This window comes from Aspergillus fijiensis (genome assembly GCF_003184825.1).
Source record: "Aspergillus fijiensis CBS 313.89 unplaced genomic scaffold BO72scaffold_34, whole genome shotgun sequence".
Lineage (NCBI taxonomy): Eukaryota > Fungi > Ascomycota > Eurotiomycetes > Eurotiales > Aspergillaceae > Aspergillus > Aspergillus fijiensis.
Window position 1 is genome coordinate 312,467 of NW_024469010.1, and position 27,959 is coordinate 340,425.

General features: G+C 51.8%; 9 protein-coding genes across 9 annotated transcripts; 4 read left to right on the forward strand and 5 right to left on the reverse strand.

Moving 5' to 3' along the window:
- Positions 1–870: 870 nt before the first annotated feature.
- BO72DRAFT_469841 (alpha-1,2-mannosidase family protein) lies at positions 871–3,414 on the forward strand (the record flags this gene model as incomplete). The annotated part of the gene is made up of 5 exons (XM_040946984.1): positions 871–956; positions 1,042–1,583; positions 1,645–2,078; positions 2,134–2,900; positions 2,958–3,414. The coding sequence occupies 5 exons, from the start codon at positions 871–873 to the stop codon at positions 3,412–3,414; spliced, it is 2,286 nt and encodes a 761-aa protein (XP_040799821.1).
- Positions 3,415–5,793: 2,379 nt separating this feature from the next.
- BO72DRAFT_160732 (uncharacterized protein) lies at positions 5,794–7,271 on the forward strand. The gene is made up of 2 exons (XM_040939311.1): positions 5,794–6,970; positions 7,044–7,271. Exon 1 carries the CDS (start codon positions 6,071–6,073, stop codon positions 6,965–6,967), a length of 897 nt encoding a protein of 298 aa, XP_040799822.1. The 5' UTR covers positions 5,794–6,070; the 3' UTR covers positions 6,968–6,970; positions 7,044–7,271.
- A 1,032-nt stretch (positions 7,272–8,303) lies between these two features.
- rhgB (putative extracellular rhamnogalacturonase) lies at positions 8,304–10,423 on the forward strand. The gene is made up of 4 exons (XM_040939312.1): positions 8,304–9,115; positions 9,169–9,207; positions 9,263–9,464; positions 9,530–10,423. Exons 1-4 carry the CDS (start codon positions 8,480–8,482, stop codon positions 10,300–10,302), a joined length of 1,650 nt encoding a protein of 549 aa, XP_040799823.1. The 5' UTR covers positions 8,304–8,479; the 3' UTR covers positions 10,303–10,423.
- A 465-nt stretch (positions 10,424–10,888) lies between these two features.
- Positions 10,889–14,061, forward strand: BO72DRAFT_449533 (1,4-alpha-glucan branching enzyme GLC3). The gene is made up of 8 exons (XM_040945050.1): positions 10,889–11,211; positions 11,285–11,409; positions 11,558–11,657; positions 11,725–11,837; positions 11,908–12,599; positions 12,653–12,988; positions 13,083–13,713; positions 13,836–14,061. The coding sequence occupies exons 1-8, from the start codon at positions 11,178–11,180 to the stop codon at positions 13,860–13,862; spliced, it is 2,058 nt and encodes a 685-aa protein (XP_040799824.1). The 5' UTR covers positions 10,889–11,177; the 3' UTR covers positions 13,863–14,061.
- A 282-nt stretch (positions 14,062–14,343) lies between these two features.
- On the reverse strand, positions 14,344–17,237 carry BO72DRAFT_478614 (F1F0 ATP synthase subunit beta; the record flags this gene model as incomplete). Its single annotated transcript, XM_040947519.1, has 7 exons — positions 14,344–14,789; positions 14,849–15,698; positions 15,757–16,073; positions 16,214–16,256; positions 16,339–16,424; positions 16,586–16,676; positions 17,208–17,237. The coding sequence occupies 7 exons, from the start codon at positions 17,235–17,237 to the stop codon at positions 14,707–14,709; spliced, it is 1,500 nt and encodes a 499-aa protein (XP_040799825.1). The 3' UTR covers positions 14,344–14,706.
- Positions 17,238–18,345: 1,108 nt separating this feature from the next.
- BO72DRAFT_449537 (cytochrome c oxidase subunit IV family protein) lies at positions 18,346–19,898 on the reverse strand. The gene is made up of 3 exons (XM_040945051.1): positions 19,291–19,898; positions 19,000–19,193; positions 18,346–18,887 (listed from the first exon to the last, which is right to left on the reverse strand). Exons 1-3 carry the CDS (start codon positions 19,598–19,600, stop codon positions 18,798–18,800), a joined length of 594 nt encoding a protein of 197 aa, XP_040799826.1. The 5' UTR covers positions 19,601–19,898; the 3' UTR covers positions 18,346–18,797.
- A 428-nt stretch (positions 19,899–20,326) lies between these two features.
- On the reverse strand, positions 20,327–21,322 carry BO72DRAFT_512973 (actin-binding ADF family protein; the record flags this gene model as incomplete). The annotated part of the gene is made up of 5 exons (XM_040949456.1): positions 20,327–20,706; positions 20,775–20,823; positions 20,898–21,158; positions 21,241–21,251; positions 21,317–21,322. 5 exons carry the CDS (start codon positions 21,320–21,322, stop codon positions 20,566–20,568), a joined length of 468 nt encoding a protein of 155 aa, XP_040799827.1. The 3' UTR covers positions 20,327–20,565.
- BO72DRAFT_449541 (uncharacterized protein) lies at positions 21,317–21,841 on the reverse strand. The gene is made up of 2 exons (XM_040945052.1): positions 21,494–21,841; positions 21,317–21,373 (listed from the first exon to the last, which is right to left on the reverse strand). The coding sequence occupies exons 1-2, from the start codon at positions 21,740–21,742 to the stop codon at positions 21,362–21,364; spliced, it is 261 nt and encodes an 86-aa protein (XP_040799828.1). The 5' UTR covers positions 21,743–21,841; the 3' UTR covers positions 21,317–21,361.
- A 1,036-nt stretch (positions 21,842–22,877) lies between these two features.
- On the reverse strand, positions 22,878–24,611 carry BO72DRAFT_497839 (SH3 domain protein; the record flags this gene model as incomplete). The annotated part of the gene is made up of 4 exons (XM_040948725.1): positions 22,878–24,101; positions 24,154–24,316; positions 24,379–24,462; positions 24,517–24,611. The coding sequence occupies 4 exons, from the start codon at positions 24,609–24,611 to the stop codon at positions 22,878–22,880; spliced, it is 1,566 nt and encodes a 521-aa protein (XP_040799829.1).
- Positions 24,612–27,959: the final 3,348 nt, after the last annotated feature.

Genomic DNA, 27,959 nt, shown 5'->3' on the forward strand with positions numbered 1-27,959 from the left:
AATTTGTATGGCTGATTTTCTGCAGACTGATGTTGCACCTAATCATGTACTGTATTATAGCTCTCAATGATTGAATTCATTCATGTTTTGTTGGCCTCCCTTCCCTCCCTCCCTTTCCATCCCTTGACAGGCAGGACGGCCATACCAGCACAGTTTACAACAAATACGGAGTATTCAGGAATGTGTTCCTGACGTTCCTTTTCTTTTCGGTCCAGTTTGCTATTGGCCATGATTGCCATTACACTTGCTTTCAATGATGTACTTTTGCAGTCTAGAAGCCTACCCGTGTGATGAGCTCACATTTCAGGGCCTACCGTCCACTTTTGCAAGCACCCGACAGACCATGGATGCATGATTATATCTATAGTGCATCAGTCCCTTGGTTTAGTCCCATTCTACTGTACCCCCTCCTTTCCCCACACGGACACTGGGATGTCCAGCTCCTGACCAGTGAATGGGGCACTCTTTAAAGGGACAAACGAGAGGCGTTTGCTGGTGACCACAGCATGTGCTGAATTCCAATGCACTCAGTGGATTAAATCCCCCTCCCCCTATCAATCACATCATCAAGTACTTGACCACGATCGACACTTTCTTTCAAGGAACTCCAATCGTTACTGTCTATCCTGAATCTTCGCGTTCGATTCCCCGCTCTCGCGACTGTCTCTGATGTCAGTCTCTGTATCTTGACGAAGAGAGGGCTGGTCTGATGGACGACCAGAGAATCCGTTAGCTAGCTAGTACTATTACTAGCTGCGTCCACTCTTTTGTAGGATAAATTCTCGAGGCTTTCTCCCCAAAGTGGGCAAAGAAATTGAAGACCCAAGACGATATTTGTTGCCTGTCTGCCGCAGCTCAGTCACCTCAGCAATGGGTTGCTGGCACTCTCTTCTGATTTGGTCCGTGCTTGGACCAGTTGTGCGGTCTGCGAATTTGAGTTCTCATGTAGATTTATTGTAAGTCGCTATAGCTCTCGTACTGACCCCGCGTCGAGAGTCAAACAGAAGGAAGGGGAAGACAGCTAATGGTGGCATATTCCAGTTTGGGCACGCAAAATGGCGGCAACGACTTCCCTGGCGCTGCGCGTCCTTTTGGTATGGTGAAACTGGGCCCTGACCTCTATGTCTCTGGGACAGACGCCTACTCCGGCTATCTGCCCAATGGCGAGTTCTCCGGGTTCAGTATGATGCACGAACAGGGCACAGGCGGTGCACCCAAGTACGGCACAGTCTCGCAGCTGCCGCTTACAGGGCACATCACCAACCCGCTCTCCAACATCACCGTGGGCCGTACAGGCACGGACAAAGCGGCGGTGGGTTATTACCAAGCTCAGACCTCCGAGGGGACGGTGGTGCAATTGAGCGCGTCCGCCCACGCGGGAATCTACCGTTATACCTTCCCTCTGGGCTCTATGGCAAACGTCCTCATTGATGTTTCGCATGTCTTGCCGTCCTATAGAGGGATGGGATTGAGTCAGGGCTTTAAAGGCGGCAACATCACTGTTTTCCCGGACGGGCACTATGAAGGTCATGGTGTTTATGACAATGGCTGGAACCGCTCACCTGACTGGTCGATCTATTTCTGTATGTCCCCTCCTTTCTCCTTGCGTCGGAAGTCCTTGGAACGGCGCTCATAGAAGACCAGGTGGTTACTTCGATGCTGCTCCTGTCAGTAATCGAACCTATGTGGGGACGGATGCAGATGGCAGTGTTCGACAGAACAGTGGCTTTGCGTCGTCTAGCTCAGGCTCGACTCGCGTTGGGGCGGTGTACACATTCCAGGATACCTCTGTGACATCACGAGTAGGAATATCTTGGATCAGCACCGAACAGGCCTGCAGGAACGTCAATGATGAAATACCGGCAGACAAAGATTTCGTTTCTGTCGTCGCTGAAGCTCAAGAGGAATGGGAGTCCAAGGTCTTGTCCAAGGTGACAACCAGCAATACCAATGAAACAACTCTCAAGCTACTGTATACATCGCTTTATTTCATGCACTTGATCCCGACTAACCAAACGGGCGAGAACCCTGGATGGTCGTCCTCGGAACCCTACTATCAGGACATATTCACATTTTGGGTGAGTATCTCCTTGAGTAGTCCGAGAAGGAAGTGCATCGCTCACATGATTCAAGGATCTCTTCCGCTGCTCAACTGCTCTCATGCAGATTTTGCAGCCAACTGCCTATGAGGAGCAAATACGGTCACTTATCGATATCTGGCGCTTCGAAGGCTACATGCCGGACGCTCGCTCTTCCAATTATAACGGGCGCACTCAAGGAGGCTCCAATGCCGATAACATCCTTGCAGATGCTTATGTCAAAGGGGTACGTGGCGCGGTGAATTGGGAAGATGGATACAAGGCGATGGTCAAAGATGCGGAAGTAACGCCTGCCAATTCCCCGGTCGATCCCCAGGCTCCTGACTCCTCGACTAAGGAGGGTCGAGGTGCGTTACCGGACTGGCTCCGCTTAGGGTTTATTACACCCAGATACTCCCGATCGGTCACACGGGCAGTGGAATATTCCTGTAATGACTTTGGTCTATACCAGGTTGCCTCGGGGTTGGGAAAGGAGGAAGATGCGACGAAGTATCTGAACCGGTCGCGCAACTGGCGCAACCACTGGAATCCCGAGCAGACCTCGCTTGGGTTCTCTGGTTTCGTGGTTCCTCGCAATGAGACGGGTTTCATGGAGACCGATCCCTTGGGCGACAGTGGCTACTGGGGCGATCCTTATTATGAGGCCAGCAGCTGGGCATACTCTTTGAATGCCATCCATGATATGGAGAAGATGATTGAGTGGATGGGAGGAAATGAAACCGTACAGAAACGGCTTGACACCATGTTTACCGACGGGGCCAGTGGTTCCAGTGGTATCATTTTTGATCCAACGAACGAACCGTAAGTCCGTGTCCTCAGATCAAAATCACGGATGCGCAAACTGATTCATGTGCTTAGCATGTTCAATGTCCCCTACCTATATCATTATATCGGCCAACAAGATCTGTCCGTTGCACGGTCGCGCAGTGTCGCTAAATCGTACTATGGTACGAGTGCGTCAGGTCTTCCTGGAAATAGTGACGCGGGTGCTATGCAGACTTGGATACTATGGAACATGATTGGGCTGTACCCTATTACTGGGCAGTCGACTTTCTTGATCCATTCCCCTTGGTTTGAGTCCCTTACCATCGACCTTGGAGAGGGAAAGACATTGAGTGTCACTGCCACTGGCGGTGACGGCAATGGCGGAGGCGATATTTATGTGCAGTCGCTCAAGTTGAATGGGAAAGACTGGAAGAAGAACTGGTTGGCGTGGGAGGACATATTCGCTGAAGGTGGAACGCTGGACTTTGAACTTGGGCAGACGGCAAGTGGCTGGTTCACTGGCGAATTGCCCCCAAGTCCAGCTTCGTAAATACATCATGACTCTTTTCCATGAACATAGGAAGTAAGACACTTTTCTGAACGAATTGGGGCCACCCTGAGAGCTCTGTCAGTGGTACAGTTCGGACCATAATGAGGCTGCGGTCAACACCCGTAGTTCTCAACTCCATCAGTAGATGTAGACGAAGGACTTGCCTAGAAATGGGTAAAGCAGGACTTGCAAATATTTTCTTTTCTTAGTGTTATGGAGCAGAAATGATAACCCAGTGCGGACAATTGTAATTGTGTAGATCATCATCTCAATACGATCTGCCCCAGAGAAGCGCCCGGAAGTGCCAGGAGAAGGAAGAATGGTCGATCACCGCAGTTCCAGTTCTAGAAGATCGCCGCGTTTATCGGCAACTATTCGGGACTTCGGAAACTACCCCTTAACGGGGCTCCTGCACAAGCACAATCAGAATCGTAACTAAATTGCGGCGTACGAACCAAGTACACATCAGGAGGATGTTGGTTCAAGTATGTCTCGTGGACTTATGAGTATCAAAGAATCTGACGATTGTGACCAAATTCATCAAGCGGGAGGTGTAGGTTGACGGGGGAGCAGGCGCGAACTTGGAAGTTCTCTTCTCCGCCATAGAGCTTACAGCCCAGCCGACCCGGGGACCTACGGGTCCTTCCCAGCTCAGGCTCCAAGGCATGTACTGTACCTGGTTTAGCGCCTTCGAAACAAGCAACCTCACGCGCGATCACCTCCACTCCAGTCCACTTCAGTCCACCCCAGTCCACTCCAGAGCAGATCACAATCCCAATGCCTGATCAATGACGCCTTTTGGCTCCCTGGATAAACTATTCTATTGTTTACCCTTTCCCTGGGATGTGTTCAATTCTCAGAACCTGCAGTCCCTCCACGTGGTGCTACTCTTGCGCTTGTAACATGAAGAGCACTTTTGCCTTCCACCGTGCTCAACCTTGACCAACTCTATGTCAGTCCGTCTACAGTACAGCCACCCTACTGGACCGGTTGACTACATCTTTGACTTACTGTCAGACAGCCACAGATCGAAAACACGCGACTGTTACTCACAACCGCATAGCGAATCACAATCGGCAGTTTCTCAAGAGCGTTAGCGAGTATGAGCACATTGGTGTGATTTCGAGCACGACATCCCCGTTTTTACCCTGATCGGCAGCAGCTGCAACTCCAGCCACTTCCCAGGCCCTGTACTGTATTGATGTACTTGGTACTGCATGCTGCGGAAGGCGAAACCTTAATCACAGTAGCGGCATGCCACTAGCAAAGTCAATCGTCCTCGAGAGTCGAGCTGCATTTGCTGCCCTGGGGGACTATATTTCCCTATTGTCGGGGTGTGGAGACCGCGGAGATGTTCGCAAGGACTACTGCCGAGCCGATCTTGTCTTTGGATTGGTTACTGAAACGCTGACAGGCAAGGTCGATCAGTTTGTAGACTATACGAGCACGACCCGTGGTTTCCTACCCTCGAGATCTCCACCTTCGTGGAGAAAGGGTTCTTAGGGACGGCTCAGCAGTTGCTGGAGACCTTCAGCTGGCTGAGAAACATGAATCGCAGGTAAGCGTCTCTCTTAATTGGATCTCTGAAAGAAGGCTCCTAGCTCCCCGGTTCCATTCATTCTCGGCGCATAGAATACTGCATCGTCGCTTCCGTCGAGGAAACCGGTATACCAATTCTTAACTTGCTAGATGCATATAGGTGCATACATGCCAGGATGATTACGAATGACCTTCTGGTTGTAGTCGCTCGATCCAGAAACATTTGTCGAGTTTGCATGGATTCTGTGCTCTGGTCAATTGCTCACATGTCCTAGGCAGTTTCGGCTTACTATCCGGCATCACCGCGCTTTGAGTTTCTAGCTGAATCAAGAAAGGTATGCGTATCAGTCAAGCCAGTAATAGGTCAGCATCGCATCGGAAAAGTTCTTTGATCCGAAAGTGTGGCTCTCAGCCACCGCGTGGTGGGACAGTAAACAAAGCGCAGATCACAATGGCAGTGGCGGGATTTGTTCCGAAGGCTGCATGCGATTTGAGTGAAGATCAGCGGACCTCGTGAACTGTGATGAATGAGCAATCGGCTTTATTTCGTACCTTGCTTGATGCTCACGAATGTCGTGCGCTTTTCTAAAGCCCAAATTATGTTTCCTCGCTAACCTCCAACACTGTGGTTGGAAGTCTTGAGATCATGACCATGCAAGCAAGATGCAGCCAACGCGGATCTTGATGTCTTTACTTGACCGTACCTGATGATCACAGGTAAAGTTCAAACGGTGTAAACCCTGAGAGGATAAACAGACTATGATCATCATTATCCTATGCCAATCCGTCTCCACAACGAGGCAGCTCGTCAGCTTCATTCTCTGGCTCCCCTAAGCAGAAGCTACAGGTTAGGCAATTGCTGTCGATCCATCATCATCCTACACTCCTAAGCCCTCCTCAACACAGAATGTGAGCCAGCGACCTGGGGTCATCTTTCTGCTCCAGCTTTGGTATATAAAGGTCTTCACCACCCATCCTTCTCTATTCTTTTCCTCATCCAGCAGCGAATCATTCACTCCTTTTCGAAGTCCAACTTCCTGTCATTCCTTGTTAATACTTACTATACCTTAATCAACATACTTCCCTCTCTTATTTTCCTATCACGCAAATCATCACAATGAAGGCTGCTTTCCTCGCTGTTCTCGCCGCTCTGGCCACTTCCACCATCGCCGCCCCTGCCGGCAGCTTGTCTGAGCTCACTCAGGTCACCAAGTCTATCTCCTCTTCCGGCTCTTCTGTGTCCAGCGGCGCCGTTGCTCCCTCTGGTGCTGCCGGCTCTGCTAGCGGCCATGTCGTTCAGGACTTGGGCGGCAATGTCAAGCAGATCCTCACCGTCACTGGACCTGATGCCAAGCAGCTCCTCATCGAATTGAGCCCTGATGTCACTGGTCTTCTCTCCAGCCTCGGCCTGCCCGGCGTCGGAGTCGCTGTTGGCAGCGTTGTTCAATCTGCTTCTAGCCTCGGTGACCTGCTGACCGACCTCGCTCAGCCCCTCGAGGGTCTGCTCACCGTTGTCGGTCAGGATGGCGGTGTTCTTCTCATTCAGCTCGACCCCTCCGTCACCGCTCTTGTCTCCGGTCTCGGCCTGCCTGGTGTCGGTACCCCAGTCGGAACTGTTGTCGGTACTCTGGGTCAGAACCTGAAGCGCTCCAACGGCGAGATTGTTCAGGATCTTGCCCCCCAGGTCAAGAACGTCCTTGAGGTCACCGGCCCTAACGCCAAGCGCCTTCTCGTCCAGCTTAGCCCCTCTGTCGCTTCCCTCGTCGCCAATCTCGGTCTCCCCAGTGTTGGCACCTCGGTTGGCAGCATCGTCAAGACCGCTGGCAGCATCGGTGACCTTCTCAAGGACCTCAGCACCCCCGTCGAGCAGCTCCTCACCGTTGTTGGTCAGGATGGCTCCTATCTCCTCATTCAGCTGTCTCCTGAAGTTACTGGCCTCGTCAGCAGCCTCGGACTTCCTGGTGTTGGCACCTCGGTCGGCACTGTTGTCGGCACTGTTGGTGACAACCTGTAAATGGTGAGTGGTGCTGGTTCTGCAAGTATGGGAAAAGGAATTTGAACGAGACTAACGGATTTCTTGCTCTTTCCAGGGAACCATGCTTGGTGGACGCCGCGCCAATATTCGACCTGTTCCAGATACCCTTTCTCTTTTCGATAACGTCGGTGTGATGGCCCGATGGGTAACCGACCATGTATAGCAACGAACAAGCTACAGTGTATCTATCTCATTCTGGTGTATCTATGCGATCCCGCCGGGGGTGTCGGTTTTGCATATATTGGGAGAAACCCCAGACTATATAGATTTAATCTAATTTTACGAGTTACTGTGATTCCCACCGATTTTCGCCGAGTCTATCCCACAAATCCTAGCCACACCGGCGATCTGTTTCAGGGAATTGAGACGGACGTCTGAACGATGGAGCTCGACAGCCCTAAGGAGGTTTGACCACTTCGGCTGGCCGGGAACGGAATGATGGACTACGGGACAGACACGGAATATCCGTCCTCCGCGATCCTCTATGTCATTAAATGATCAGTGATGAGTGATCAGGAGAGTAAGTTATATCAAGCAGTTCGGCCCCTGAGCAATGCCCAGCCTCCAATAGCCTCCAGGGGAATAGGCGTGGAGATTGTTGTTGGGGTAGGGCTAAGTGGCCCTGCTGTTTCAGGTGAGCGGGCCATCCATTCATCGACCACTTCAATTCTGGTGAGAAGAAAGATCGAAACTTGCTAGTAGGAGTTCTTCCCGCCGACTTCGGCACCTTCCCTTTCCAACTCTCATCTCTCTCATCTCTCATCGTTTCACTACCATTACTACTCTTCCCACGTCTTGTTATACCTTCTTATTTACATAGTGACTGAAAACGTTCAATCATTCAAAAGTCGGAGATTCCAGTGCTCTGAACTCTTTAACTCCTTATCTAAAGACAATCCGAAGCTCAAGCCACGCTGATTTAGCCGATGTCAACCCGCGCCCATCAGGGGGGGACTTAATCTATTTGAGTCAGGGTCCAGAGCCTGCTCACCATACTCCAAATCCAGGACCTGGCTCTCCATAGTGGCTCCGCGAACTCCATCGCACCAAGTGTATGACCGACGCTGATGGTTTTAAGTTGGGCCAGGTTTTGCCTAGTTGGGCAAGCTGCCCCGTTGTGTGCTGTCAAGAATAGCATTACTCGATCAATGGGGGAGTAGCCTATCGACTGAGGACAACCGAGACGTCTCCTGTTCCTTGGTTTCCACTCTCCACGCGGCTCAAGACTTCAAAGAAGAATTCTAAGCGGCTGCAAGGCGGTTAGCTCAAACGACAAACCGCTGTCGGCAAATGGCCGCTACGATGGAATGCTTTTCTGATATAAAGAGTCAGGCAAAGGCTCGCTGACGTGGACTCGGTGACCCATACTCTCATTTTCCTTTCTTTTCATGTACACTCTTTGACAGACGTCCCTACTACACTCTTTTCTGTGTTAATTCTTTGTTTCTCTCGTTCATTTTCGCTTCTTCATCACCAAATCGGCACGGCATCATGCTTGTCGACAAACTCTCTCTTTTTGCCGCCGTGGGCCTGGCGCCCCTTCTCGCTGCTGCGCAGTTGAGCGGTTCTGTTGGACCATTGACCTCGGCCAGTACCAAGGCTGCCACCAAAACCTGTAATGTTCTCGATTACGGAGCCAAGGCGGACAAATCGACCGACCTGGGCACTCCCTTGGCCTCTGCCTTTGCCGACTGCAAGACGGGCGGATTGGTCTATATCCCCGAGGGTGACTATGCGATGTCCACCTGGGTCAAGTTGGCCGGAGGTTCAGCCTGGGCCTTGCAGCTGGACGGTACCATTTACCGTGACAGCACGGAGGGCGGAAACATGATCATGATCGAGCACACCAGCGACTTCGAGCTCTTCAGCAGCAACTCTAAGGGGGCCATCCAGGGTCTGGGCTACGAGCTACACAAGGATGACAATTACTCCGGCCCTCGCCTGCTGCGCGTGTGGGATACTACGGATTTCTCGGTTCACGATATCATTCTGGTCGATTCGCCTGCTTTCCACTTCTCGATCGACACTTGCACCAATGGTGAAGTCTACAACATGGCCATTCGTGGTGGTAACCACGGTGGTCTTGATGGCATTGACGTGTGGAGTGACAACATCTGGATCCACGATGTGAGGATATCTTCAAGTCTTGCAATCTTACTGAGGCTAACAGCATCACATAGATCGAAGTGACGAACAAGGATGAGTGCGTTACGATCAAGGTAGGACTCTGTGTTCCGAACCATATCAAAGATGAAATCCTGACGAGACCTGCAGAGCCCGGCACACAACATCCTGGTCGAGAACATCTACTGCAACTGGAGTGGTGGCTGCGGCATGGGCTCCTTCGGAACCGATACCAACGTCACCGATATCACCTACCGTAACATCTACACCTGGAACTCGAACAACATGATGTTGATCAAGAGCAACGGTGGAAGTGGATTCATTGAGAACGTTGTCCTTGAGAACTTCATTGGTATGTATTCAGACGCTGCCTCATTGACTACGAAGACGAGTGTTGACCGTCATTTCACTTATTAGGTCACGGTAACGCCTACTCCCTTGATATCGACAGTGCGTGGGCCAGTATGAGCACTGTGGAGGGCGATGGAATCCAGATGAGCAACTTCACGATCAAGAACTGGAAGGGCACTGAAGAATACGGTCTGACCCGTGGACCCATCAAGATGATCTGCCCTACCGGTGCTCCTTGCTACGACATCACCATTGAGGATTTCGCCATGTGGACTGAGAAGGGCAGCGTGCAGTGGTACTCCTGCCAGAGTGCCTATGGATCTGGATTCTGTCTGAAGGACAGTGACGACCACGCCGCTTATTCCGCCTCCACCACCACTGTGAGCTCTGCCCCCTCGGGCTACTCCGCCACCACGATGGCTGCCGATCTGACTGCGGCCTTCGACACCACCCTTTCTATTCCGATCCCTACCATCCCCACTTCCTTCTACCCCGGCGCTACTCCCTACAGCGCCCTGATGTCCTTGTCCTCTTCTGTCGCTAGCCACGGTACCCCTGCGACCAGCGCAGCTCGTGCTACTAGCTCGGCTGCTAGCTCGGCTACCAGCGTTGTGAAGTCTTCTTCTTCTTCGTCGTCGTCCTCCACCTCTGAGTACGTTGCGGCCACCAGTGCTGCTGAGTTCGTTGCCACCACCTCTGTGAGCAGCGCTCAGGAACAGATTACCAGTGCCCCCAGCTCGTCTAGCTCGTCTAGCAAGCACCACCAGGGAGGTCAGTGGCAGCAGGGACAGGGATGGGGCGAGTCCCAGGAAGAGGAAGTGGGTGGCTGCAACGCTTAGGATGTTAGATCGATTTCCAACTCTGCTGTGAAATGAGATTAGCAGCCTGGTTGCACAGCGACTGTCCCCCAAAAATGACAGGCAGGGCGAATTTGCAATAGACCAGTGTTCTCTAAAAGCCTGTCCTACTGAAAATAATATAATATATAGCATAAAACAAATCCAATGAATTGTCTTGCGACCCTTTTTGGTGCGTGCTGCTGCATGCGGGAAGTGGTTCCAGCCGGTGCCTGGATGTAACCTTATCGCCCCTGAGCTTGGACATGGACCTGGACCTGGACCTTGACACCAGTTGAGATCACCACATTTGAGAAATTATACTGCATCCAGCACATACATTGATTGATATGAGCTTGATAGTTATTCCAGGATAGAGCCTTGATTTTCATCCTTAGGCAATTGAAAATTATCTTCGCTGCCGACCGAGGGGAAATTGAGGGGAAAGTGGCCGGCTTACAGCAAGCGGGGGTGATGTCACCCGCAACTCCGAAGCAGGAATGAATCCCGCACTAGACTCGTATGGTACAGATGGGGGGAGCTTTGGCCTCGACCGTCCTTAGATTGTTTGCTGCTGCTGCTGCTGCTACTGCCACCCCCGCATGTGCTCTTGGAGCTACCTTACCCTCCTCAACGCTCAACCTAACTTATCCTCTTTCGCCTCCCCCTCCCTCCCTCTCTCTTCCTTGTCTTTTGTCTTTTGTCTTTTGTCTTCTTTTTTCTTTTTCTTTCCATCACTTACTTCCCATCCGATCTGAATTTCCTCAGACCTTTTCTACCTTCTCAAGCTTAGTGCTGGACGTTGTTGTTCGTTTCGCTTTACTTCAATTCGGTTTCTGCCTCCGATCCGAAGTATCACGTCTCTCTAACCTGTCTAAATGGCTTCGGATTCAGCACCCGCAGATGGCACCGGTGAGTGAGACTTTCCCCCCATAACCCCCAGAACCTGAAGCTTGCTGATCATCGTTCATCCTTTCTGATTCAGGTGTCATCCAACTCGACCCATGGCTCGAGCCGCACCGCGACGCTCTCAAACGTAGATTCGAGTTTGTGGAGCATTGGGTCAAAACGATCAATGACCACGAGGGAGGCTTGGAAAAGTTCAGCAGGGTACCTACTTGATTTTATTTTCTTTACCGAACACCATACCCCGCGAGCTGATCGCGGGTCCGCTCGAACTTATCTTGCCTTATCTACTAATAATCCCGAATCATCCCGCACTCCACTGACAAAAAACCGTCGGGTTGAAAACCGATAGGGCTATGAGAAATTCGGCCTCAATGTCGCCGAGAACGGGGATATTATCTACAGGGAATGGGCCCCGGGGGCCGTTGAAGCCCAATTAGTTGGCGAGTTCAGTACGTCTCTGTGTTATTTCCTTGAAGTCAATGGAGCGAATTACTGAACAAAGGGGCCGCTGGGCAGACAATTGGGACATCAAGGCAAATCCGATGAAGCAGAATGACTTTGGCGTTTGGGAGGTCACAGTACCAGCCAAAGATGGGGCTCCAGCCATTCCGCATGACAGTAAGATCAAGGTGCGGCTGAACCAAGACAAGACCCCCGGCTGGTGTTATTGCACGATAAGGCTGATTTCTCTCGTCGCAGATCACGATGGTCACACGCGGTGGGGAGCGAATCTACCGTATACCCGCCTGGATCAAGCGCGTCGTACAAGACCTGAGCGTTTCCCCGACTTACGAGTCGGTGTTCTGGAACCCTCCCGAGGCCGAGCGGTATCACTTCAAGCACCAGCGTCCGACAAAGCCCGAGAGTCTGCGGATCTACGAGGCACACGTCGGCATCTCCTCCCCGGAGACCAAGGTGGCAACCTACAAGGAGTTCACCAAGAACATGCTGCCTCGGATCAAGTATCTGGGCTACAATGCCATCCAGCTCATGGCCATCATGGAGCACGCGTACTACGCCAGCTTCGGGTACCAGGTCAACAGCTTCTTCGCGGCAAGCAGTCGCTACGGCCCGCCGGAAGACTTGAAAGAGCTGGTCGACACCGCGCACAGCCTGGGTCTCGTGGTGCTTCTGGATGTGGTGCACAGTCACGCTTCCAAGAACGTGATGGATGGCCTAAACATGTTCGACGGCACGGACCACCTATACTTCCACTCTGGAGGGAAAGGTCAGCATGAGCTGTGGGACAGTCGACTGTTCAATTACGGGCACCATGAGGTGCTGCGCTTCCTCTTGAGTAACCTGCGGTTCTGGATGGAAGAATATGGCTTTGATGGATTCCGGTTCGATGGTGTTACCAGCATGCTGTACACGCATCACGGTATTGGAACGTGCGTCCACCCCCAACCACACCGTTCTCAATACAAGGACTAACTTGAAGAAGTGGTTTCTCTGGCGGTTATCACGAGTATTTTGGGCCCGCCGTCGACGACGAAGGTGTCATGTACTTGACTCTTGCTAACGAGATGCTCCACAACATCTACCCCAACTGCATCACGGTAGCCGAGGACGTATCTGGCATGCCAGCCTTGTGCCTACCTCACTCGTTGGGTGGAGTTGGCTTTGACTACCGTCTCGCCATGGCCATCCCCGACATGTACATCAAGCTCCTGAAGGAGAAGTCCGATGACCAATGGGATATCGGCAACCTGGCTTTCACCCTGACCAACCGCCGCCACGGCGAGAAAACTATTGCCTATGCTGAGAGCCACGACCAAGCGTGAGTCTGCCTCCATACCACTAAAGCACTTATCATTCAACCTTCCCTTCCGCCCCCTCGAACAATTGAACTAATGCATCTGGCTCTAAACTAGTCTCGTTGGCGACAAGACCCTCATGATGTGGCTCTGCGACAAGGAGATGTACACGCACATGTCCATCCTCACCGAACTGACCCCGATCATCGAACGCGGGATGTCCCTGCACAAGCTGCTCCGCCTGGTCACCCACGCCCTGGGCGGCGAAGGGTATCTCAACTTCGAGGGCAACGAATTCGGCCACCCGGAGTGGCTCGACTTCCCCCGCGCGGGCAACAACAACTCGTTCTGGTACGCCCGCCGCCAGCTCAACCTGACCGAGGACCACCTCCTGCGCTACCAGTTCCTGAACGAGTTCGACCGCGCCATGCAGCTCACCGAGGACAAGTACGGCTGGCTGCACGCACCGCAGGCGTACGTCAGCCTCAAGCACGAGGGCGACAAAGTCCTCGTCTTCGAGCGCGCCGGCCTCCTCTGGATCTTCAACTTCCACCCCACGAACAGCTTCACCGACTACCGCGTCGGCGTCGAGCAAGCCGGCACCTACCGCATCGTGCTGGACAGCGACGACAAGGCCTTCGGCGGCTTCGGCCGCAACGACAAGGAGACACGCTTCTTCACCACCGACTTCGAGTGGAATGGCCGTCGCAACTACCTGCAGGTTTATATTCCCACGCGGACCGCCTTGGTAAGCTTGCTCTTGTTCTTGCTCCTTGCCCTTTGCACCTTGTCCCAAGTCCCCCGCCACCTCTCACTTCTTTACTTCCTGGTGTATTCTCGGATGCTAACAAGGAATCATTGACTGTACAGGTCCTCGCGCTGGAAGACACCCTCTAAGAGCCTGGTCCCACATCCCCAGAGGGAACGTCCCCGGCAGGGCAGCTGGCACCCTGCTGATCTAATACCTACCTATCTATCCATCGATTTTCCTAGCGATTGACAAATTCTTTGTTTCTCGATTGTTTATTTTGTTAAGCTACTCGTGTTGATATAATAGCAAAGAAGCAAGCAATGCAATAAATAGACTGAAGTATGCCTTGTGCGGTTGTATATGATTAAGTACTGTACCGAAGAGGGAGGAAGAAGGGGGGCTGCCGCGGCCAGCGGTATTGGAGGCTTGTGAGGAAAGACTGAGTGATGGAGTCATGACCCAGGCTTCCCAATGGCATGTAGTGTCCCCACTCGGGTCAAAGGTGCGGGTAGTACGGAGTAGAACGATGGGGTAAGTGATGGAGTAGCTAACAGCTGGGGTGTCTACTGTTATTAAATACGGAGTATGGAGAGAGAGACTGCAGCAAGAAGCTACGTGGCAAGAATTAAGCGTTACAGAGATGTCATTACCATGCTAACTACGAACTGACAGATAATCCCAACAAAAGAAAAGAGTACAATTGTCTCAGCCCGGCGGGTATGAGGCTGATGGTGGTCATTTTAACTTACTTACATGAGCACGTAGTGTAACACAAGCCGGGAAGTCTCCATCCCGGCTCGGGGATGAGGGATTGCCTCCAAGTGCTCCTGCTTCCTTTATGAATCGTTGGACTTGATCAAAATCCTTTCTCTCATAACTCCCTTTTCTCAATTCGAGTACTGTACAGGCATCGATGGAAACCGGATCATGGAAGAAAGGTAGTCCATGTCTAACAAAAAAGGAAAAGGGCGCTTAAAAACAATATTACATTTAGGCCTTGTTCTCGAGCTCGGCCAAGATCTTCTCACCCTTGGCACGGGCAGACTCGAAGTCACCAACCATGTAGAAAGCAGCTGGAAGATCAGTCAGCAAGGATCCCATGATCAACACAGGAAACGAAGATTTAACTTACCCTCAGGAAGGTCATCACCCTCTCCGCTGATGATAGCCTTGAAACTGCGGATGGTGTCCTTGAGGTCGACCAGCTTACCCTCGATACCAGTGAAGACCTGGGCGACGGTGAAGGGCTGGGACAGGAAACGCTGGAGCTTACGGGCACGCTCGACGGTAAGCTTGTCAGCCTCAGACAGTTCGTCCATACCCAGAATGGCAATGATATCCTGGAGGGACTTGTACTCCTGGAGCATCTGCTGGACACGGGTGGCGGTGTCGTAGTGGTCCTGACCGACAATACGGGCGTCGAGCATACGGGACTTGGAGTCGAGAGGGTCGACGGCAGGGTAGATACCCAACTCAGAGATACCACGGGACAAGACAGTGGTGGCGTCCAAGTGAGCGAAGGTGGTGGCGGGGGCAGGGTCAGTCAAATCGTCAGCGGGCACGTAGACGGCCTGGACGGAGGTAATGGAACCCTTGGTGGTGGTGGTAATACGCTCCTGCATACCACCCATGTCGACGGCCAGAGTGGGCTGGTAACCGACGGCAGAGGGGATACGACCCAGAAGGGCAGACACCTCAGAACCGGCCTGGGTGAAACGGAAAATGTTGTCAATGAAGAGCAGCACATCCTGACCCTCCTCGTCACGGAAGTACTCGGCGATGGTCAGACCGGTAAGGGCGACACGGGCACGGGCACCTGGGGGCTCGTTCATCTGACCGAACACAAGGGCGACCTTGGATTCACCCTCGAGCTGAATGACACCAGTCTCCTGCATTTCGTGGTACAGATCGTTACCCTCACGAGTACGCTCACCGACACCAGTGAAGACGGAGTAACCACCGTGGGCCTTGGCGATGTTGTTCTGCAAGGTGGATTAGTCCACGTTCCCGGGCGAAATTCGAGGCCAGACAAGAACTTACGATCAACTCCTGGATGAAGACGGTCTTACCGACACCGGCACCACCGAAGAGACCAATCTTACCACCACGGGCGTAGGGGGCAAGGAGATCGACGACCTTGATACCAGTGACGAGAATCTCAGCAGTGGTGGACTGCTCAGTGAAGGCAGGAGCCTCAGTGTGGATGGGACGGAACTTGTCGGCCTTGATGGGACCACGCTCGTCAATGGGGTCACCAGTGACGTTGACGATACGGCCGAGAGTGCCAGGGCCGACGGGGATGGTGATGGGAGCACCAGTGTCACGGGCGGCAGCACCACGGGTCAGACCCTCGGTACCTGGGAACAGACGCGTTAGGGAACCAGCACGACAGATGTTGACACCGAGCCCACGCATTGGAAGGGATAACGACGAAGGAGGAGGTCGAATATCGAGATCTTTCCACGGTGGCTGGTGGTGCAAGGTAGGTGAAGCTTACCGTCCATGGCAATAGTACGAACGACATTCTCACCCAAGTGTTGCTAATGCTGGGGTTAGCTATCAAAAGCTTTGATGTGATATATATGTCGAACTGGTAAGTGGTGGTAGTGGTGGTGGACATACAGCAACCTCAAGCACGAGCTTCTGGCCGTTGTTCTCGGTCTCAATGGCGTTGAGAATGGCGGGGAGCTTCTCGCCGTCGAACTTAACTGTAGTCGGGAGTCAGAGATTATGTTCTTTGATGGCCATTGATTCGTTTTTGATGGAATTGGGGATGGTATCGCGGTCGGAAAAGATTTTCGCGTAGCCGCCGGCAGGGTTTTTTATTTTTTTTCGGCAGCGGGAAGGCAGGGAGCAAGTTGGAACATACCGTCAACGACGGCACCGATGACCTGGTGAATCTTGCCAACGGAGGAAGCCTCAGTGCTGGCCAGACGGGCAAGGGAGGGAAGACCGTTGGTCTTGGGCTGGAAAGCGCGACGGGCAACGGGGGTAGGCCGAGCAAAAGCAGCCCTCCCGAAGGTCCGGGCAAGACCGCTGTGGAAGAAGGAACAAGCCCAAGGTTAGTTCAAGGTTCTTTGATCATTGGGAAGGATGGAACAACAATAGGAAAAAGAAAAGTAATGGTGGGGGATGGGGGAAGGTCTAAGCTGGGGGGTATGGACAGGGTCTGGAGTAGTAGTATACCTCTTGAACATGATGATGGTGTTGAAGAGCGAAATGGGTATAGAGGGAGGTCAAAGGGGAGGATGGGGGGAAAGGGAAAAGAGAGGGAGAAAGAGAGGAAAAGGGAAGGGAAGAGGTTGAGAGAGAGACAGAGAGGAGGTCAGGTTCAGTTGAGGTGGAACCCACGCTTGGCCGATTGTGTCCGGCTTAGCCTTTCCGGGGCGGTTTTGCCGACGATCCCGTGATGTACCGAGCAACGCGCTTTTGTGTGTGTTTTCTGGCCAGTTGTACAGTACAGTATGTACTGGACGGGTATTGGTACTTACCGGAGGTGCATCAATTACGCATGCATGCATGCAGAGTCGCAGACTGACTGGCTGCTGTGCAGACCACAGCTAGTAATGACCAGGTAGAAAGGGCAAGTAGCTCCTGATGTAAACTATACTGTGTATACAAAGGTACATGTATGAGAACATGTACCTTAAGTTACCTGGTCCATTCAGGCTAATCCAATCCATTTCCGCCTTCTCCTCTTTTCACTACCTTGACTCTCCGTACTAACTACTCCGTAACCATCCATGTTCATTGCTCTTCCCGTCCGTCCGAGTAGTCCAGCTGCGCACCTGGCAACCATGATCGAACCCAAACCGTGCCCTGAGTTGGGGTAACAATCCCAATCCATCAAGGGCAGTTTCGCACACAAAATGGCGGATCGGACTTGGCACCAGCCCGGATACTATCTATTAACTTACCAACTGGAACCCCGGCCAGCCCCCCCCCATCCCCTCTCCTTCATTGCCCTTCAACGATGGATATATACTTCCTACTTTATGTTTAAATACGAATGAGCTTGATTCTATTTTACAAACAAGTATTCTCAATTCTCTTATTGTCATCTACCACCTTCATTCATCTCATCCAACTTCCCAAACCTCTCCCCTACATGTATGTACCTTGAAAAGCAAGTGGTTGCTCCGACAACATAACAAGACATGTACGCACCGCATTGCATCCATTCATCCATACAGCCAGAAAACAAGCGACGGTATCGGACAAACCGCAACCGCAACGAAAAAAAAAATCTGACGTGTTCCCGTGATTTCCCATTCCGGTTTTCTTCCTTTCAATTTCAACCCATCTGTCTCTTCGCTCCTTGGCCCCAAGCTCCTCGGTCTAGCGGTGTCTCGAAAAGCAAGCTCGATCTTAAATTGATACGATAACGACGACACGTAGGGGAACAATCAAAGCTCGTAGTTCCCTAGCAACCTAGACCGATGGTTGGATGAGGCTGGGAAATCCAAAAAACTCAATTGCATGCAACCCGATAAAATATCGCTTAGCTTTGTACTCGTCCGTACCGGTCTTGTTGTAACAATGACGTTTCCAGTTAGAGCCGCACACATTTTACATTACTGGGTACTAGGTAGGAGCTCAAAGCACCTACCAACCCAGCTAGTGGTAGGAGCCGTCTTCCCTGAAATCTGATATCGGGTTTCTTGGTTCACCTGTAGCCATTGAGTATACACATGTGGGAAAAAAAGCCCTATCAATTTTATATGATATAACTTCTTCGGCAATCGGACAACCTGATGGCACTTGCACAGGTACTGTACCTTACACACAGAAAACCCAAAACTAAAAAGGAAAACCAAAAACCCCGATCTAAGGCTACAAAGGAGATACATTGATTATGGCACAGTACGAGGTACAGAGGGGTCTTTTTGGGCTTGACGTTTGACAAACAAAACATGTGCGAGAGCAGGTGTCCAAGCTGGATGGATGGTCACCCATCCGCCATGATCAGAGAGTGCGTATCGGAGCAGGCAGGAGTCGGGTTAACCATCAATCAAGCCAACGCTGCCGCCTGCAACTCGTCCAATCGTTCTACCTTCAATCCCGAGGATTTGTCCGGGAATTTATTGCTTCTCAGCGGGAGGGCTCTGGACGAAGCCCTTGCCCTCATAACCCTCGGAGCTGATGCCGTAGATGGGGTTGATCTTCTCGCGCTGTTGGGTGGAAAAAACCAGATCAGTAATTATTCGTATAGATCAGGGATCCCTCCTTTCGAAGAAGAAAAGGGGGGTACAAAGGAGCGCAGAATGCATATGAGGGACTTACGAGAGCGTATTCGTTGCTAGCCTCCTGCCACTCCTTGCTCATGGTCTTGGGGAGGGGCTTGGCGAAGTAGTGGACGGCGTAGAAGAGACCGACGCCAATGGAGCAGTACTGGAGGACCTTGACGAAGATTCTGAAGGCCTCACCCTTGGGGGGCAGAGTGCGGGGACCGTGGTTACCGAAAGAGATGAAGTAGGCTATATTGTGGGGAAGAACAGAACCCGTCAGCAAAATTCTGTCTGCGCCAGCCAGCAACCAGAAAAATGCCATCTCAGGCGGACTGAGAGAACATACCAGCCTTCTTCTCCTGGAGGGTCAACTGGTGCCAGTCAGCCTGCATGCGGTCTCTGAGCTGCATCCACAGGTCGGCCTGCTCCTGGGGGGGCATGGCCTCCCAGCGCTTCTCGATACCGGCGAGTGTGGGATTCGAGATGGCATGCTCGGAAGCGGCGCGGGTCTGCTGGGAAGCAATGGTCTGCTTCTCAGCCTGGGGACGAGCGTTCAGGCAAGCCATTGGGCTCGAGGCCGTGCGGTAGGAGCGAATGGCAGCGGTGGGCATGGCCGAGCTGCGAGCAGCGGCCCGAGAGATGGACTGAGCGAACATTGTGTGCGATGGATGACGGGGCGTCTGGCGATCAATCAACGATAGAAATCAACTCTCCAGGAGTAAGAGGAGCGATTCCTCGATAAAGGAGGATGGTGGACGTTGGGGATGGTGGAGTGGAGGGGTGACGAAAGAGTCGCGATGGGGGGGGACGAAGACGTTCGATGATCTGTGGTTTGAGGTGGAAAGTCGAGTATCCGGACAGGCTAGCTTAGTCCATTTTACCACCACTCTCATTGGCCTGTGACCAAAACCCGTCCCGACCGCCCGTCCGCCTTTGCCCGTCTGACTGAATCCCTCTTGTCCCCCAAGAACTAAGAACATCAGGCGATGTCCATGATATTGATAAGGGGTTTCACCCGTGATCATGATTGTTTTCTTGGCTTGGCGCTCTAGTGCAGGTTTATTCTACTGAATACTATGACTAGTAACGATACTCTTGTATCCCGGACTGTCAGAATTGAAGGGAACTCGGAATTCTATTTCTTCCGCACGCTCAAGAGAGCCGTCAGCTACGTCAGTCACATCCCTAACCTCAACAATATTACTTGACAACTTTACAACGCCATCGCAAGAGAAGGGAGAGAGCACGATCTCCGACTTTTGATGACCCGGATGTAATTCCGAGTGTTGACTTTACACCCACCGCGCCAGTCCTTCTCCATGCTGGCCAACAGTAACCTATTCTGTACACGCGAACGCTGAACAAACAAGCACGAATAATCCCTGCCCAGTCGGTGTCAACCCCACAAATTGCCAGAATCGCTCAAGATTATACGGTAACTATGTATAGGAAAAGAGAACAAAGCAGAGTCAGGTCGTAACAATCTCATATTGAACTAAGAGTGTGCCAGGAGACTCGGAGAGAACTGTTTCGTTCCTGGTTCCGCCGCGATTCGAGATGATGCGTTGCGATGTAACAACCAGCATAGTTACCCTGGTCCGGACCCAGCCGGCACCGTCATTTATTTACCAGCCTTGCCACCGCTGGCCTCGGCCAGGACGGTCTTCCACTCAATGTCGGACTTGTCGTCAGCGTGGATGGAGTTGTGGATGTTGAGGGCGTTCTTCAAGTTTTCGCGGGTGCTGGCGTAAATCATGGACCACTAGGGAACCAGCGTCAGTATTTGGAAGTCCGTCGGCCACCAGAAACAGGTTACGATTGGAAACATACGAGAGTGGGAGCGTCGCTGGGGACCCAAGAGATGAAGATGATCTTGCTTCTGTATCGAGGGAAAAGAAAGTTAGGAAACCTATGCTTCGGCGGACCCGCAAGGAGCGCAGGCGATCATCGTACCTCTTGCCCTCACCACCGCCGAGCTCGTATTCCACATCATAGACGGCGTAGCGGGGAGCGGGGTTACCCTTGCTGTCCTTAGCAGCCTCGAGCTTGCTGCGGAAGACCTCGTAGTCCTCGTCCTTGGAGGACTCGTCGATGACGACTTCCTTCTTGTTGTCGGCGATCTTGAAAATAATGAACTTGGTCTTGTCTGTCTTGGAGCCTCCGCTCATGCGGAAGTCGTTGAATGCAGTGATGCACTCATCCGCGATGGAAACACTGTTTGAGCACGGCGATGTCAGCGTGGTCCCGGAGACACCGAGCTCCCCACCACTCCCGACGGAGCCAAGTATCAACATACCCAGATGCGAGCTAGAAGATAGTGAAGGGATCAGCTTAGTTCGGATTATAGCCAACCAAGAGAAGAATGTACTTACCGACATGATAGATTATAGTTCTAGAGTTGAGATGGGGGAAGTGGGCTAGTGGATAACCTGCGCAGGCACGCGATGTCAGTTGGCCAGATTCCCCTATTTGTCCTCTGTCGTCACAGCACGGTCGGTGACTGCAGTAAGAAAGCCCCGAGCTGAGGAGGAACTGAAAGGGCGACTTACCGAACACTGAAACAACCTACTAAGGTAATGTTCGAGAAAGGCGGAAGAAATTGGAAGAGAGAGGGTGAGGGTGAGGGGGATTTGAGAAGGGAAGAATAGTGGTAATAATGGGGGGGGGAAAGAGAGGGGAATGAGAGCCGAGATGGAGATAGAGGGGCATTTACTTGTTGTGCTTTGCGCTCCAGCGGCGGCGGGCGGGCAGTGGGGGTCCTGCCACGTGATTCGTCCCATCGCACCACCAGCCGCCATTTTCTCTTTCCACTCTTCCCCCTGAATTTGCTGGGCGATGACGGAGTGGCAGTGAGTTCTAAGTTAGTCTAAGACTCTACCCAGTTAGGTTACAGCCTAGGGGAAAGGGGAGGTTGAATGCCCACCGGTGACTAGCAGTGCTGTATTATTATAGCATGGGCAGGCATCACCATCACCACCACCACCAGCAACATCCCGCATAATGCGCCTTGTCTGCAGCCTTGTGCCTGCAGCTTTGGCAGACCAGTTCCTCACTTATTTACCACAAATCCAATACCTACCCCATCTAACTTGTATGGAGAGCTCACACAAAGCCATGACGCTTGAGTAGCCTAATCACAATCTATTGACCGCAGTGACAGTCAGTCCCTCGTTCTATTCTCGGAGCTGCAGCCAAAATGAATCTTGTTTTCGCGCCGGAGTAAACCGCCGTTGATGGGTGGCTAACCATGGAACTAGCCCCGGCTAGCCCAGTGATATCACGTCAGTCCGGTCTTGGTAAGGCTGCAAATTCGATAGCTATGTACCTAGTATCGCCTCACAGCCGTCGCTCGAAGACACGATTCGACTGTAAACGATGATAACACGGATATTGACCCATTTGCCAGAGTGTATATGCTTACATCATAATTTTATCCCTGTGAAGAACTAGATAAATCGATGCTGTGCGGCGTCGCATGATGCGTAAGATGGGAGTGCGTAAGGACATTATTGTCCACGCTCGAGACGCTGAAGTAGAAAGATGCAAATCGTGCCTAGATACAAAAACTGCACCACACGCTTGACAACTGGGTATATAAGAATATGAAGATCGAAAAGAAGGTATTTAAAAGGGCATAAAAATCAGATCGTCTCATGAAACGTCGTCAACTTGACAGTGCGATCCAGCAAGGCCTGGGAAGAATAAGACTGCGGATCAAATCATCATGAAGAATGCCCGAGATTTGAAGCGATAAGCCATGTTTGAAAGTAGCTGTCAAGTCCGTGGCTCTCGGTTTGGGCAAGCCGGGCTAATTGCAGAAAAAGGCTCTGTAAACAGCAATCTCAAATCAAGCGCGCACGGAAGACCAAGCTAGAAGTAACACAGGCCTATAAGGCTGCGCACCTGGACCAGAGTAATAGCTTTGAAGTCTCATCAATCCTCTTCCGCGTGGCCGCCGTCGATGATTTTGCGCCAATGTTGCGGAAGGCATACGCAGACGAGTGGAAATGCCTTGATCTCTCCTAGCGGAGGCGGAGAAGGGGCCGGCCGTTGTGTGCCATTCGAGACACCGCTATCGCGCTGCTCACGGTGTCTAGCGTCTTGGTCATCGACGCTCTCGGGGATGCGAACGCCGGTAGCCCATCCGTCATCCCATATACCGATCACCTTCAGCATCTCGCCTCGGTCCAGTGCGAATTCATCTCCTGCTCGAGGTTGATATGCCCATAGTACGGCCACCTTATCACCGGGATGTATCTCATCCGGCGAATAATAGTCCTGGAAAGAAGACAATTGCTCCGACTGTCCGCTTGTCACGCCTTCAGGTGACGAGTAGTGACCGGCTCCCATTGAGCGCGGTGAGCTATCAGTGCCCATACCAGCCAAGGCTGAGTTGCTAGATAGCGAGCCGTGACGCTTGCCAGTTGTTGGGGGTATTTTCTTGGACATAGCACCCGGGCTTGCACCATACTCTGAGTCGGAAGAGTCGCTGTACTTTCCGCCCCCGAATAAGGCGGCCGAAAGACGGGATCGTGCCGGTGATGAACTGGGCACCTCGCGCAAAGCAGACATTCGAGCGACTCGTCCTCCAGGAATGGCAGCATAGCCATTGTTTACCTGGGCCTGTTGCATTGATGGAGACCCCTTCCGTTGTGGGTTCGGCTGGTTGAGGCCACTTTCATCACGCGCCTTGCGCTTGCGGCGCAAGCAGATGAAAGCGAGTAGGGCGAGGGCAGCCAGTAAAGCAAGCCCCGCCACGGATCCTATCACAATACCTGCAATCTCTCCACCAGATAAGCCATCCGAAGCACCAGCTGTTGAATTTGATGTTGACGTCGACGTAAAAATCGGTGTTATCGTTGAAGAGGGAACGGTTACATTCGAGCATCGGGTAGCTGCTCCTGCGCTTTCGCAGCAGGAGTCGGTGGTGTTGGTCGAGCTCGTTTTGCAATGCGCACACAGCCCCAAAAGATTGGACCGAAATCCACAGTTTTCCGGCTCATTGTCAGCTCCGGCGACGCAGCTCACGGTGATTGAGTCAGCAGGAAGAGCGCAAATGGTGAAGTCGGACCGAATCTGGGCCATGTAGTCGTCAGCCCTTTCAGGACAAAGGTCGGAGTCGGTGATTATGGCCTCTTCGCTTTCAGCCATCTGAGCCTATTCTATGTTAGTATGCAAACAACATGTCCTGGTCAAATGAGAGTCTAACGCAGGCGTCAGCGCAAAGCGGTCTCGAATCCTGAACAGAGAGATTGCAGTCGTCTTTTGAGCTTTGGACCAAGCTACTGCAGATCACACTTGTGGTGTAGCGGGCATAAAAGTCGCTAGTGTCAGTGAGGTTGGCACCTTCGCATCCTAGATAATCCACGTATCTGCCGAGAGAGGGACTCGTGAGAATTTTGAGTTGGTAGCATAGAGGGCTGGGCAGGCTCACTTTGACTTCACAAAAGACTGCATAACATAGGTATTCAGCTCCTGGTCGAACTGCGTTAAGTTGGAGACATATTGCATGAATGGACTAGGGAGCGCTTAGCATATCACTGTACTTCACATAACAGCTGGGCATACGTACAAATCCGTATAGAGACTTGAGTTGGTTGATATAGAGGAGGTATTGAACGCAGGGCATTGGGTCGAACCCGAGAGTGAGATGCATGTGCTAGACATCGTTGCAGCACTCAACCGCGCTCTCCCGTAGGTGTGTATACAGGGCTGGTGTGGTGTTTAGAGAGCGTATGACAGACTCAAATCCAGTTTGCGGTTTTGTCTTTGGGGGGCAGTATATCAGCAATCGCGCCCCATGGTTTTCTCGTCGCTTCCTGTTGCACGCCGTCAGAGCTGGACCTGGCTGGGATTGTTCGATTCGATGATGAATTTCGACGCGCACACGGACTTCCAACTAGGACGCTTGCAGGAAATGAAGTCTCGACTAGAGAAACACGGGGATTTGCGGAGAGCTGGGGAAGCGAAAATGATAGCACGACGGCAAATGGGCTAGACCCAATCTGCCTCAAAAGCCGGCGGTCAAACGAGCGACTAGAATCTGAAGGCTAACGGGTCAATTGAGGTCGTCCAGAGAGAAGAGGGCTAGAAATTCAGTAGACAACTGAATTGATGAGAAAAGGGTAACTTGAAGACAAAGAGTGGATGTGAAGTAAGAAGGCAAGCACGAGTCAGAGCTGATTTGAACCTCCAGGCTAGTTTGGAGTCGGTGGCCGTGCTTTCCCCTCCCGGCATCCTCACTCGACAGCCGCTGGAGGAAAACAAAGTCGCTCGTCACACTTAAAAATAGCTAGTAAAGACCTTCCATCGATAACTTATGCGATCGAAAAAAGGGCAACAGTAATTGAGATCCGAACGATGGGGAGCGCGCAGGGTTTGAAGAATTCAGGAAGTGCAATCACCAACCTATTGGGAGTTGGGGGACTGACAAGAGTCAATAGACTACTGAAGTCAATAAGGGGGTTCTGGCGCGGGCGGTTCGCGAAAGCAGCCGGCGTCTTCTCAATTCAACCTGCATCCACAGCACAAGCGCTCAAATTCAGTCCCTCCACATCCAGGAACAAAACAGTTTCTGTTACCGATCGAGTTAAGTCGGGCTGGCAGGGAGCAGGTTCCTATCGAATCAGAATTAGATCGAGAGGCCCCCCAGCTTCGAGCTCCACAGGCTATCCGGAAGTGAGCTTCGAGGTAGATCGAACCCATCACCGGCTCCAGAGTCCAGACAAAGAACAATCGCAGAACACATACGTTTGGGTCTTGACTGCAACGATCCTCGGCGTATCCTATAATTCTGAGTGCGCACTCAGTCCGCACAATTCGTCGTCGCGGGGTTTGAGACACCACCGGAATTTAAGTGATTGTATACAGCTCGTTTCAGACGCTCAACAAAAGCCTAAATGTCAAGATGCGAGCAGAAAATTGAGAGAGAAGAGAGGAGAGAAGACAGATGCAGGAACCGCAAACTTTATCATCCGGATGGTTAGGAAGGTTCTGTGATGCATGGCAAGTCACTGGAAGGTATTTTTCCAACTGACGTGGCACACCTCGACCTTGTGAGGCTGTTAGTGCCAGAAGCATGAACTGAGATGGGCATTTACAGTCAATCTGATGATGATCCACCTTGCTGATGAATTGTTCCTGTCTACAACCCTGGGTTGAGCCAGCATGCAAAAAAAGGTCCGCATGGCGTTCCACACCCTGGTAGCCAGGCATTTATTGACTAAGGTGCTACGAAGTATCCGTACCTACAACAGCACAATTCAGTAGGGAGTCGGGACTACAAACACGGGAACGAAGCCTGAACCAGAACTCCAACCTGTGGTACGCTAGATAGGTAATTATCATTCTAGCCCTAAGATGGAAGGCTCCCTTTTGGGCCCGGGGGTCGGGACTCGGCGGGTCGGATATGGAAGCCTCCATATTGATCTGTTAATTACGGGGAGGTATATTAAGTTACTTGTTCACCATTTGACCTGGCTATGATCGCCCATTGATGATGTCTTCAGTCCAACTGATAAAGACTTGATGATACACATCTATTCAAGTGATTCTCGGAGCTCATTAGGCTGTTTCAGATTCGATTGCTAATTGTACGTCAGCCACTAGGAATGCTAGGTTGCTTGACACTGCCGCTGTTGGGCCGATCGCGATTTGCGATAGCTCACAATCCAAGTCATGACATCGACAGAGATTTGTCCACGATCTGCTTCCTCAATTTCACCACGTAAGGTAGCCTCTCTGGCTAGGTTAACTTTTGGCTATGCAGTCCAGCCTTCAACTCCCGGCCAATTGCTGGCAGTAGAGCCGTTCCAGCCAGAGACCACCTACCATGTCAACACTATTCGAGTTTCTGCGAGCACCTAACCCTTGCGTCTTGTATAGCGGTCTCTGATAAACTACACCATAGTAAAGTAGACCCAAAGGATGTAAGGAGCTTGGTGTCGCCTGACTATTCATTGTCAATTGGATATTGTCTCGGTCTGGAATAAAGGTGGCTGTAAGCCGTGGTTTTCGGATCGTGCAGTACTATGCTTGGTTCCAGATGACAGTTGGATGGGTGCGAGCAGATTCAGACCGCCATGAGATGCCTCACAGATTCCTCCATTTATTCCGCAGATCTACCCGAGCCTCGTATTCAGATCAAGACCCAGCAGTGGAAAAGACAATCCCCGGACTTATAAGGATTGATGTCGGGTGATTCTCCCGACATGTTATCATATGTGTAGATGTTGTGAACTCTAGATTTCTCGAGGCGGGTCCTTGGGTCTCCGCCACTGCAACAGAGCTCGGCCCCGAAATCTACCTTAAGACGATGGTGACGCCCTGCTTTGGGCAGTGATATCGGAAGGGAAAGAACTGATTATCTGGGTTGTAGCGTCACTGACTTCCTGAGATAGGTTGCCTGTTGATCATACTGTATTTACTCCCAATCTTCGAGAGGCACGGGTCCATTCTCATGCGCAAAAGCTGGTTATATATACCTCGCCGCCGTGGGTCCGAAATTGCTTTCCGCGCCCGCGAGTCAGACGAAGAAAAGATCTATTTTATACAACACTAAATATCGTCCATATCATATACCCAGCGGTGTATCTATATTGTGCGACATGAGGAAGTATGTCTCATGACTGGATAGGTTATAGCCAGCGACTCTTGACTATGAGTATAGTTAGCACCAGTTGACAAGAGAGTTGTAGCATCACAAATGGATGGATATGTCCCATGCTTTCACTGTCGAGCGAATCAGATTTTTAGTGGTAGAGTACAAGACGATGGAGATTAGTGAATGTTGTTCATGTTGTTCATGCTGTTGTGGAAGGCCGAGGCTGACTGTTAAAAAACAACAGCATCGAGAACTGCCCGCTATGTCAGGTGATAGAGTGGCATGGACGACGTCATCTGATCGCGAGCCTGCAGCAGGCATCCATCCGTCCTGCCATCACTCCACCACTGATTTTCAATACACCTTGACTGTGATCCACCAGAACAACAAACGCGTGTCTGAGGTTGATCCTC